Below are 12,737 nucleotides of genomic sequence, written 5' to 3'. Positions count from 1 at the left end.
GCTCTGCTCCTTTGTCTCTGCCCTGATCTCTGGGAGGGGCCCAGGCTGGGCAGAGAGTGTGCTCTGAGTGCTCCTGATTTCTGGGAAATGGCTGTAGGCAAAGCCAGGGCACTGTGTGCCTGTGCATGCACACATTCCCACCCACCACCAGGCTCCAGGTGCCATGGATTCAGGTCACAGATCAGTGAACTCCTGTGCTGATGGATTCAGGTCACAGATCAATGAACTCCTGTGCATGCACCACCATGCAAGGCTGGGACAGGATTTCCAGGTGTGTAACCTGGAATCCCTCATCTTCAACTGGAGAGTGCAGTGCTGAGTGGCAGACTGGTTTATGGAGCCCTGAGATGTCCCTGAAGGATGTGAAGAACCACCTTCAGCAGAGCCAATGTCAGCACCTGCTGTTTGCTGACTCCTAGACATCCATGCCAACACTGCAGGACACACCTTTCCTTAAAAATACAAAATGCAATGATATCAGAATCAACAAAGCAATACACTGCATTTCCAAGCCAAATTTCAGCTTTTACACTGAACAAATACTGTATTTGGGATAGTATTTGATTAAAGTAATTTTAGGGGGCTAGATTTTTTTTCCCCCAAAATGTTTGAAATCTTACAATACTTAGTATTTCCATGAGTCAAACAAATACCAAATTTTTATGCTAGATAAACTTCCATCCTCATAAAAAGAAAAAAAGAAAAAAAAAAGAAAAAAAAGAAAAAGAAACCAACCTACAAATAATAATCCCTGCAAATACTCGAGAATTCAGGTACAAAGCAAACAGATACTTGCATTATAAAAGGAGTTGGAAATGGCATAAAGCAGAAAAAGAAACAACACTGAAGTGATATACAGGGAACCTTTCACTTCTGGATCACCTCTGGCGTGTGCTTAGAGATACTTAGAAAAAGTGTCACTTCAGTGCTGTCCACTGGGCACTGAAGGAACCAATCCCTCCCTCACCCAGGAACCTGCCCTGGATCTTCCACACGGCACAGGATGGAGGGAACACACAAAATTACATCCAGACTCACATTCCAACCTGGTTTATAACCCTATTATTAGCAGAGTGCCCACGGCGTTTGGGACATAGGGCCAAATGGGTGTTGGGAAAGTCTGTCTTGAAACAAGGAACACCCTGGGGAAGATGGAAACCTCCTCCCTGATTTGAGGCTTCTATCAGTGCAAAGGGTAGTGGCTGGGGCTGCCAGGTTTCCTAACTGACCACAACTGCAGCACAAATGTTTTCTGGGCAAATTATCATATTCATTTTGCTCCTCATTCTTTCCCAACCTTTCACTTCCCAGCCTTCACAGAGTTTTATACATCCTTTTGATTTTTATCTCAGCTCCTTCAAACCCCACCTTTTGCACAGAAGACCTTGGGTTTTTTTCCATTTCATTTGAACAGTCTCCTCTGCTGCTAGAATTGAGCCAATTAAAGCCACAAAGGCACTTGTCAGTAGTCCTTGGGATATCGATATGGTATTTACCTTCCTTAGATAAAGGCACTTGAGAGCTATTGACGGAGTTTAACCCTGCGCTGCCTGCTGATCTCAAATGAGGCTTGAGGGGAAAAAGTGAACCAAGTTATTTGCACAAAGCAAGACTAGGGGTAACCCAAGCCAACAGACAAAATCTGCTGCTCAAGCAAAAATTGAGAGAAGTCCTTCTTTCTTTGCTCATCTGCGGCTTTGAGTCTCCAGAGTACAACACGACACCGAGCTTTAATGGGTGCAAGCTTCCACTTTACTCTCTCCCCATGAAAAAGGGCCTCTCCCTGCATGTAAACATCCCAAAATTCAGCAGCAGACATCTATTGTTGGAGAAGACACCATGCTATAGCAAGCACAAATTCCCTCCAAAGCAAAAGCCAATTAATTGCATGTCTTACAATTTGTTAAAAAGAAACAAACAAACAAACGCCCCCCCCCAAAGTTTAATTGCTTTTTAATATAAAATCTTCACTCTTTGCAGATGATTATGTTATTTCACAGTTTATTATAAAACATTTTCTGTTATCATTAACTGAAAGTTAATAGTTTTCTGGTGTGGTGGCTGGAGTGTAGTAACTGCAGTGACACACCAACATGAATTTTAAGTTCCTGCTTACGGCAGCAGTACTAATCTGACCTGCCAGCCAGAAACAATAGAAAGAAAAATCCAGGTATATAAAAATTAGAGCTTACATTTTTCAGGGTATTGAGCTTCCCTTTTTCACCAAAATAAATGGCAGAACACATAAATGGCAGAAGTTTCCTGGAGTACAAGGCCTAAATAAACGGCTAAAGGGTAACTGCAGGTCTGGGTTCAGAAGCTGTTGGAAGCTTTTAGAGAGAGCTAGGAATTTCAATGGTTCCTTTTTCCTGTGAACACTGCACACATTTCATACATTTCACTCTTTTTGGAAAATGGAAGCAGACAAAAAAGTATTATTCAAGTTCTGCTAGGGCTCTTCAGAGAACAGAAAATTGGGGATGGTGCAGTGTTTTACATTTTGCTGAGAGGGCTCTGCAGTCAGATGGAGATGCCACCTCGGCCCTGCTCTGTAAAGTGAACGCAGATGCAAGCTTTGATTTAGATATTCAGTTCTACATGAAAACATTTAAGTCAGAACTTGCCACAGAAATCCTTCAGAAACCACATGGTTTCTCCGTGTCCTTGAAACAGCCACAGCTGTCTGCCTCACTGAGGTCCATCCCAAAAAACACCTGACGCTCACACAACACATTTTGTCTCTGTGTGCTCTTAATAGGCTTCCGTTTACCTGCTGGAGTGCAACCTGTCAGCTTGGCCACCTCAAATGCCTGCAAGCCTCAGTGGTATTTGTTTCTATCCCTTTTGCTCAAAGCCAGGCTGAGTAAAGTCAGCCAGGAGGTTTGAGCATCCATGCTGGCAGATACTCTGAGAGGCAGCGACTTCCTGCCGAAGAGCTGGCAGCAGCCACAACAAGCTGCCCCTCTGAAGTCAGCTTTGTCCTACTTTGCTGAGTTTACTTCTGCTGCAAGAGGTCACAGTCACGTGCACAAAGTTTAAGAAACTTCAGATGCCGTGTATCATAACACATGGCTCAGCACAGGGTGAAGAAAAGAAGGTAAAAATTTATGTATAACTACCAAGCAGGAAGGGACAGAGGTGCTCCCATCTCTTGCTGTAACTGGGAAACAAGTGCAATATTTCTCAGGGGAGATCTGGGGAGTCTCCTTTACACAGCTCCTTCTAATCCCGTGGCACAGCTTTACAAACATCCTTCCATTTAACACCAATGCTTGGCACTAAGACTGGGCTCACTCTATCTCTGCACTGAGCCAGCAGCACTCATTTCTCCCAGCACCACACAATTTCCTCCTTGCTTCAGACATTTGGAGGGAAAACACAAAGTGCTTTTGGCCCCCCAGGCACCTGCTCAGCACTTGAAGAGTCTCTGTTATTTCTGTCTCCGTGGTGAGCTGCCCTCGATTGTCCTTCCAAGGGCCAATTCTTTGGAGCTCTCCAACCCATTTCCCCCTTTGTAGCTCCAATTCTCCTGGACAGGGAAAAAAAACTACCTCTCATCTGCCTCAAAGCAGTGTCTCCTCAAAGACCCTTCTGGACATGGGAAAAGAAAGGGAGCTTTAGGTTAGCCTGCCTACAAGGACACCTGCACTCGAGTTTTACTGGAGTACAGCCTATATTTCCAGTCACCTGAAACTGGTTTTGGGGATCCACCAAACCTCATGGATCACATGCAGACCAAGCACCAAACAACACACCTGGCTCAAGGCCTAATGAGGATTAGAAAGGTGGTCTGCATTTCTAGTTCTGTTCCCAGTACATCCTGCTCTACAATTCAAACTTCTTAAAAGCTTTTCCTTCTCCTCTGCAACATCTGAGTAAGAGCTCACTGTGCCCCACAGCCACCGATTTCAGAGCAGATCAGAATTGCTAGGTTACTTTTTTAAGTCTGACTTAAAATTTTTACACCAACAGTCATCATCCAACAGCCCTGGTTTAAGAAAACAAATGCAGAAATAAGGTTCCAGCCTTTGTCTCATCTGGCCCTTGAAATTGTAATTCTTCCACAACAGAGAAGTTAATTGAATTCCAATTTAAAATGTACCTCTAAGACAAGAAGCATACTGTACACATTACAGCATCCCATGGTGAGAAAGAGTCTTTGATAGAATTAGAATTTGCTTTCTTGCATCTCAAATGCAAATTTCTCTGGAGATAGCTAAAAAAATCTGGTAAGAAACAAAAAACACTTCAGCAATAAAATATTTTTAGTACATAAACAAACCAAAATATTCTCATTTGCATATGGTGCATCTTCATCTCCTGTGACATTTTTTATTTTTATCCTATATGACAATGCTACTGACAAACTAAATAACCAGAAAAAGCAGGCGACATTTCTGATACCAGATGCTGAAGATCAATAGCTATTTCCCAGAGTTTATGGCATAATTAAAATTTGTAACAGGAATAATTTTCTCTTCAGCCCCTCAGGCTAAGTCTAGAATTATTGACTAAGTCTAAGTTATATAGTGTAGCATTTGTTATTATGTTTATGGATAATATAAAGGATTTTATGCTTTTTTCATGTAATCTGGTAAGTATAGAAACAGTAACTAGGAAAGAATTCTCTGTATCAGGAAAGCAGGAATTACAAACATTTTGTTGCTCAGGCATGCAGAAGACAGGGTTTATATAATTATCTGCTAGTTAAGCTGTGCTCCAGTTTACAGGAGGTGGCCACAATGCCCATGAAGTGCCAGAACTGAATTTCCAGTCCCTCAGAGCTCACCAGGCCTTTGCTCCATGGAGGGGGTGCCAGCTCCCAGACTCACTGGTGCTGCCAGGAGCTGGAGCAATACATGGTAATTTAAATTAAATTTACTGCCATATGGGAATGGCTGTATATTTATAACCTCAAGAGTCTGCCTATGCTTTCCTCTACCCAAGGCATAGAGACAGCAAAGGAGAAGAGAGCAGAGTTGATCAAGGACAACTGCACTTCCATAAGGATGGAGAAACAACAACCCTGCACAACCGTCCCAGGGCTTGGGTTTGCTGTAACTATCAGGTCAAACAGACTTGGTTTGTGAGTGAAAAGAGATGTATTTATTTGCTATCAGCCCTAAAAACTCATCCCTGGGCAGTGGAAGAGTAACTGGATTATTTCTTGCTTGTGTCTCAATCAAGGCTAATAACAACACAAACCAAATTAAACCCTCCTGATAGCAGTGCAACCCCATTCATTGCATTTTCACAAATAAAGCAAAAGAAAGTTGGTAAACATTTCTGCTGATGAGGCACAAGAACAAATACAGTCTGACTCAGTCCCTCTTTGCAAGGCTAGCAGGAATAAAATGTGGTAAACTTAATTGTGTTAGGAAGGCACAGAAAATCTGAGCATACACAGACAGCAGAAATGCCACTTTTAAAAGCACTACTTGAAGAAAAAGATGAATATATCTATAAATTGAGAAAGCCAGCTATAATGCCTAGCACTATGGATTCAGAGTAACATTTGGGCTAAAAAGCACAGCTCCACTTTCTGTAGCTGTTTCTACAGGGATGGATTTAGTTACCTTTAGCTTATGCTTTTTGTTCTTCTGAATGCTAAGGGAGCTTCAGGATATGACCAAAATTTAACCAGAAACATGAAACTGGAAAAAGGCAGAAGCAGCTGCAGCAACACTGCCAAAGAGCTTACTCTTGGTACCAGGCAGGCCCAAAGGTACCTGTGGCTCTCCACAGCTGAAATATGACAGTGGACTCTAAAACACCCAGAATTTTAAAATTTGAGTGAAAAGCCCTAACATGCATTTTTTTCAAGAGAGAAGAATATAAGTCTCTTTGAAGTTCATGGTTGGTTTGCAATGATTTCTAGCTACTTGCCTGATGTACATGAAGTCAATCCTTCTTGCTTCTCTGATTGCTGACTAAATGCAAAATGAACAGTTTTACAGTCATTAGTATCAGTCCTATATATCCCATAACCAGCAGACTAAGTAAGAGACCTGGCCTTGAGGGGGGCAGGGGGGAAACAGAACCAACCAAAAAAAAAACCCCAACACAAAACCAAACACTCAGGGAAAAAAAAATCCTAAAGACCTGGATCAGAATGACATTGCAACAAAAACCCAACTTCACTTGTCTTTAAAAAACACATCTCAAGAACTCACTGCAAGGCATGATAGCATTTAGGACACTGCTCCACTGTGCTGATGATCAGTGGAGATGCTGTTTTTTCAAGAAAAGGAAAAAAATAAAATAAAACCTCTCACCATCACCACCTTTCCCACTAGGACTACGGAATGAAATCCCTGTAAAGAGATGGAAAAATTTCCAGCCACTTCCAGAAAACTTCCAGTACTTGAAGAAGGAAGAAAAAAGAGAGCTTGTCAGGGCCAGCTATGAATGCAGAGCACTCTTTAGTTTATGAACTAGTTCATATCTGCATAAGAAGTTTACATAGCACCAGGTTTGCCTTGCCTGGGCTGCTCAGACCACATTGATATTCCCCCCGCCAAGCTCCGCTCTTTGCTTTTCCCCAGTAAGTGAATGACTTTCAGAAAAAGAGGTGCAGGAGCAGCCAAAACAAACATAACCCTTACCACACACACTGAACAATGATGCATTGGGGGAAAAACCAACAACTTCCCTTGGATCACTTCCCTAGCATGGCAAGCTCTGAATGTGACAGACCCCGCTGCTGACAAGGGCTTATTCCTACATTTGGTAGGATTTCAAAGTTCAAAGCAGCTTTATGAGGAAAAGTTTTTAAACACTTTGCAAACATCATCGTTTTGCTGAACATCTGCAATGTTTTCAATTTCAGTTTTACTTATTGCACCAAGATGTTGCTATCTTGCTTCATTTTCAGGCACACATATTAGGATGCAATCATCTGCAACATACCTCTAAGAACTGGAAAGGATTGTGACAGCAAAACAACAATAACACCAAGCAGACTGGAGCTGAAAGTTTTGGGCTTGATATCCAGTTTTGTGGCCAATTTTCACCATTGCAAACAGATCCCCTCTTATCATGCTTCAATTTATGCAGTTTCCTCAGATTTAATATGCTTTTATTAGTGATAGTATTTGTGTAGAACTGAAATCTCAACTCCTGATTTGTGAGCACATATGAGCTGGGAAATGAAAGCTACAAAAGCCCAGGTATTCCTGTGATAAAAGAGTTAAAAGCACCCTGAAAATGTTCAAATGGCTTCAGCTGAAGAAAAAAGAGTGCTCTGTGCTGTTCCAGCTGCTGATGGCTCTGCGGGACTATTTAAATCTTGTATTTTTCACAGCACCAGGATAGTGATCAGAACATACTTCTCCAGCTTTCTAGATTCACCACTTTGAAATGAAAGCCAAAAATCTACAGGAGGCAGCAATAAAACGAATTATTTTAAATTACCTATTGTTACTGTACCTGGTTGGGGAATAGAGCCAAGCTGTGCAAGAAATGCTGTCACAGGAAACCCTTGCTATTATCATTCAAAAAGAGCCAAAAAAGGACCTGGTGATGTTCTGATGTTCTGTCAGAAACTGTCCAGAGAGCAAACCTCGACTTGCAGAGCTGAGGTCATCCAACAGCAAGGGGAGAGGAAGCACTTTGACAATTCACCTTCAGAATTGCCACCTTTTGTGAGAGAACCCCCAGTTAATAACTGCAGCTGATTACAGCATTCATTAGCATTATTTAGAGTCGGGCTCAAAAACACAAACCTGAAAGGAAATTGTTCATGTAGCCTAGGAAGCTGGGGAGACACGGTAGCCAAGAAGCAAGAAAGACATTTGAGTCTGAAATTTGCTTTCTGGGACATTCCCTTCTCAATTCCCAGTGCTCCATGCATGCACACCAGGATCTTTAGGCAGGCTCTTGATATTTTCCTATCACCTCTCTCAGCAGAAAGTAGTAGCTGCTTCTTTTAGACCTGGTCTGTAAATATTTCATGAAACTACATATATATCGATCTAAAAATCAACATCAGAACACAAGAACAAACCCTAAGGAACACACACTCTGAGCTCATCCAAAGCCCAGATTAATTACAGAGGGAATCTGAACTTGCTGGGAACTGCTTTTAGAAATAATGCAGCTGTTTAATAATATGTTTATATTAAATATATATATAATGAAACCAGTTATAAAAATGTTTAAGTTACATTAATAAACAGCACATAAGGGAGCCCTGAAGAAAACCCAAATTTTCTATGATGTTTTATTAATAATGGTTATATGACTCCCCTCATTCTTGCTCACTTACTTGTGCCTCTCAAGAACCAGAAGAACAAGCTGCATGAACCTGAACTTCTCAATTCAGCTCTCTCCTCTGCGGGCCAGAGGCAAGCACGGATTACCCACACTTAGCAAGCCAGCAACGCTGCTACCATCATCTAGCAGCACAATACAGTGTAAAATCAATTACAACTCATGTACAATGTCATCAAATTAAAATTTACAGTAATTGCATCTTGTGGGGCTTACATTGTCACACTCTCCAGTAAACAGTGCTTAACTCATGAGAAGACTGAAAGCAGCAACTCGTGTGAAGGGAACGGATCTTGAGTCTAAAAGCAAAAAACCCAACAAGGAAAAAGGAGGGGAAAACCCCAAACCACCACAAAAGTACAAGGTATCTCTGGTGAGCTTCAGTGCATTTCTGAAGGGCTCTCAGTGCCCTGCCTGAACCAGGAATCAATCCCTGGCTGGCAGGCACAGCCCCATTGTTCAGAGCTTTGCTCTTTTCACTTGTCACACCCCGGCTGCGGGAACGCGGCTCTCAACCACTGCCAGCAGCAGCAAAACAACAAGGAACGGAACCAAGAGTTAATTTATTCTCCGGGCTTACTGTACTTGGTGCAAAACAAAACTGCTGTGACGGCAGAGTGACCTTCTATTTCCTGATTGACCAGATGGCGAGAATTACTGACTTATGTAAGCCCCGAGCCTCCTTCCCCATCTGACGGCTGCTGGGGGAAATCAAATAAAGGGCTCTGCGCAGTCTTTAGGGCTCCAGCCTAATCATCACAACACCATTAGAAGAAAAATGCTGCAGGGAAAGGCAAGGAGGGAGCAGGACTGAAACCCTGGATCCTCAAAACCAGGGTTTTTTTTCCACAGCAGAACTGGAGCCATGGGTAGAGCAGAGGAAGAAGGTTTGTGCACCTGCTGCCCAGGCCGTATCTCTTTTGCTAATGAATAAGTGAAGCCAGCCTCCAGGGCTGTCAATCTGGCACCTTTAGTAATTCACACAAGCCTCAAAGTTCTCTAAAAATAAATAACATGAAAAGGAACCCAGGTTGTCTCACTAGCAGTGGTTTTGACAGGTATCTTGAGTAATGTTAATCTTTGCACCTTTCTTTCCTTAAAAAATGCCAGTTGAATCACCAATTATTTGGGCCAGTTTCTAAAAACAAGCACACATGGAAATAAGGTTGATAGCAACTTAAAAAATGACACTGGGGGTGTGCATGTGTGCACACAGAATATTTATTTTTTAAAGCCAGATTTACTGTGCAGCCCTAATTCTTGTCCCATTTCCATAAGTGCAAATCAAGAGGAATTCCATTTGACTAAGCTCACTTAGGCTAATGGAGAAAAGGCAGGAATTAAGCCAGAATCACAATCATAGTACCCAAAAGACCTGTAAAAAATACAACGTGCTTGAAAATATTTTCCATCAGTTTTATTTGTAATTATATTGGCAGAAGTGAAATAGCTCCCCATGTACAGCACAAAAAATAAGATTTGAGTTAGACTGGACAACCTTCTGAGCAGCAAACCCTTGTAACCTAAACGAAGAAAGAGAGAAAGAACCAATACCAATTCTTTCATTACCATGCCTGAAATGGCATTTAGACCTGTACAGCATTTCAATATTAAAATATGGATCAAAATCTAATTTGCTGCCATATATTTTCTGGATCATTCCTACATAATTATTAGCATACAGGGGGAAAAAAAAAAAAAGAGAAAAAGTCAGTGGAATAGAAGTTCTCTATGAACTAAACCTGCTCCAGCACTGATGGAGTTATTCCCTACAAAATATGGAAATCTGAGACACACATTTGAAACCCTGGATTACATGCATGCATGCATATAAAGAATAACTTCAAGGGAAAAATAGTAACAACACCTTGTCACTGACTAGAAAGTTACCACTCCAGCTCTCAGAAAACCTTTTGAAAATTTTACAATGGTTTAAGGATTCTTGCAAAACACAAAATAGACACAAAGATATATCCCTTGTATGCAGAGCATGAGAAAGAGGCCAGGAAGAAACTGGTGAAGTCAAGCAAAAGAAAAGCATGGGCTGAATGTCAGGATAAAAAACCCACTGAATGCTAAGAAGATAAAATAATGGAATAATTCCCCAGGATGATAATATTTTCTGGGATGTTAAAACAGCCTGTTGAAAGAAAAAAGGGCTACTGGGAAAACATTCTTTCTCAAAGCAAAAACTTGACATTAATGTTGCAAAAGAAGGACTAAGCAAGATTTATGAAGTGTTGCGTTCAGGATTCTACTGAAAATTTAAAACACCTAGGACAGAATACTCTGTTCTTACAGTTAGTCACACAAGTGCCCACAAGGGCTGTTTTGCATGCATCTGTTGGTGTAACCTCAGCACAGCCCACTAAAGGAAAACAACACAAAGGCAACAAGCTGAAATAAGGCCCGAATGCTAAACAGAAACAACATCCTTCATCTCCCTGCATCTGCCATGCCCTGCTCACACGCACCAGGCAGGAAATTTGTGCAAAATAGTTGTGCAAAGCACCTCCTACCCTACAAGCATTTGCAGGTTTAACAAAGCTACAGAACAGTAACCCCAACACCCAGAGATCACCTTAAATTTAAAGCAACCTTTATTGACAGTACAGTGCCAAACGCTTACACGATCTTATCAGACCTTTCCTTGCCCTCCTACATGCAAGCAGTGAGGTTTTTTTAAATAATGCATTGCAGAGATGAGTGATGTGGATTTCCTCCTCTCCCCAGAACACATGCAAGGACAAGTCCCCTCGCGTGGACACGCTGCACAGCCGGCAGCAGAACAAGCTCCCACACGCAGGGCAGGGATGCCCCAGCATTCCACGTGTGCTTACCTGGCTGGGCTGCACTCGCTGCACTGGGCTCGTTCTCTCCCATTTCCACTGAATGATCAACTCCCCTGAGAGGAGCCGAGCTGTTCCAGCCAGGGGACGTGGTTGCTGTGCAAGTTCTGACCTCCTGACTTTCCACCGTGGCGCGGTAACCCTATACCTGACTTTCTCCTGGGAATAGTCAGTATCCTGCTTCCTGAGCTACCTGGGCCTGCCTGACCTGTTCCTCTATAAACTGACATCATATCCTTTGATCTGCTTTGATTAACATGTGCTTTGGGCAAGGCTGCTTTGTCTCCTCCTGGGCTCTCGTGTTCCTTGGCTCCCCACCCTCTCCTTTCACTTTCACACAGGCTGCAAGATGCAGCGTGCCTCTGGTTCGTGGCAGGTGTTTGGGACAAAATGCCAAGACCACAGAAAGTTTGCAACTGCTTTTAGAGAACCTCTGAATCTGCATTTCATAGGAAGCCTAAATGTTAACTACCAAACCAGTGTCTGGGATGGGAACTTGGCAGCTCTCCACCAAAGAGAACAACGATTGCTGCCCATGCAGAGCCCCCTGGCAAAATCTTTGCAAAGAACCTCAAACCCAACCCTGCCTTTCCCAAGGATTATCCCCAAGGAAAATGCTTTCCTTCAACACAGCAATTTCAATATTGTTTTGATTGTTTAACAAAAAGGGCTTCTAAACAAAACAAAAGGTTGTTTTTCTTGTCTTATCCTCCCTCTCCAGCACAAGGAGATAATCTTATCCAGCCACACTCCCAACTGAGTTACAAGAAAATATTTGCTCTTTTCTGCCGCGTAAATCAAACAACAGGTGTCTGATACATTTGTAATCAATTTGTTGAAAAAGCACACCTGTCTCTCTGCCTTCAAAGTTGGTTTTATTTCAACATTTACATTTGCAACTGCCAATGACAAAAATCAAAGAGAAGACACAGCGTTATTTTAAAGGAACAAAAACCCTGCCATTTAAAAGAGGTAATTAGCTCTCCCCATGTTAATCTCCATCTGGATTACACTCAAAATGGTCTAATCAATAGCATTAGAAAAGTTTTGTAATCCAGAAGCAATTAAGTCTGTTTTTAAAACTAAAATGTATTGTTTTTTCTTCCTTTTTTTTTTTTTTTTTAAAAATTGAAACAGAAATACAAAGGGTAAAAACTAGAAGATGAGTTTTTCAAGATAATTCAGGCTAGGTAAAGCGTACTTTTCAAGTAAAATTTCTGAAACAAACGATGCTAATTCAAACAAAAATATCATTTAGGAGTAAGAACATCCCCACCCCTCAAGGTAAGCAACACATAAGCTGAAGTAAAAGATATTTATGCCTTGAGTTTTGCTATAGAAGGTAAATCAGACATCCAAAACCTCAGTCATGAGAACAGTGAATTCCAAAAGAAGCTTTCACTTGGTTCACAGAAATGGAGTTTACAAGAAAATGCTCATGCTTTATTCTTGCCTGATTATTACATTAATTGGGTTAATTCGACTGCTCCACAGCCAGAAAAGACACTTTACCAAGAAATCAAAGAAAAGAAAAATATACTTAGGTCTGAAATTAGGCCTTTTATTATTTTATTTCTGTTAGCAAGCTGAGCTATTGCTACATATCCCCCCATAATC

General features: G+C 41.7%; 1 protein-coding gene across 4 annotated transcripts in view; it reads right to left on the bottom strand.

Annotated features, from left to right (window-relative positions):
* The window catches only part of NAALADL2 (N-acetylated alpha-linked acidic dipeptidase like 2), a 400,239-nt gene that overhangs the window by 292,177 nt on the left and 95,325 nt on the right, over nt 1–12,737 (bottom strand). The window contains exon 1 of one of the 4 annotated variants that reach the window (XM_018912778.3): nt 11,112–11,331. The exons of the other annotated variants lie outside the window; for them this stretch is intronic. Within the exon in view, the coding sequence (XP_018768323.1) occupies nt 11,112–11,154 (43 nt within the window). The 5' untranslated portion in view covers nt 11,155–11,331. Of the gene's footprint in view, nt 1–11,111; nt 11,332–12,737 lie in introns of those variants that run through there. 4 annotated transcript variants of the gene reach the window in all.

Source organism: Serinus canaria, chromosome 9 (assembly GCF_022539315.1).
Source record: "Serinus canaria isolate serCan28SL12 chromosome 9, serCan2020, whole genome shotgun sequence".
In the NCBI taxonomy this organism is placed as follows: domain Eukaryota; kingdom Metazoa; phylum Chordata; class Aves; order Passeriformes; family Fringillidae; genus Serinus; species Serinus canaria.
The sequence above is the reverse complement of the archived record's forward strand: the minus strand, read 5'-3'. Positions and strand labels throughout refer to the sequence as shown.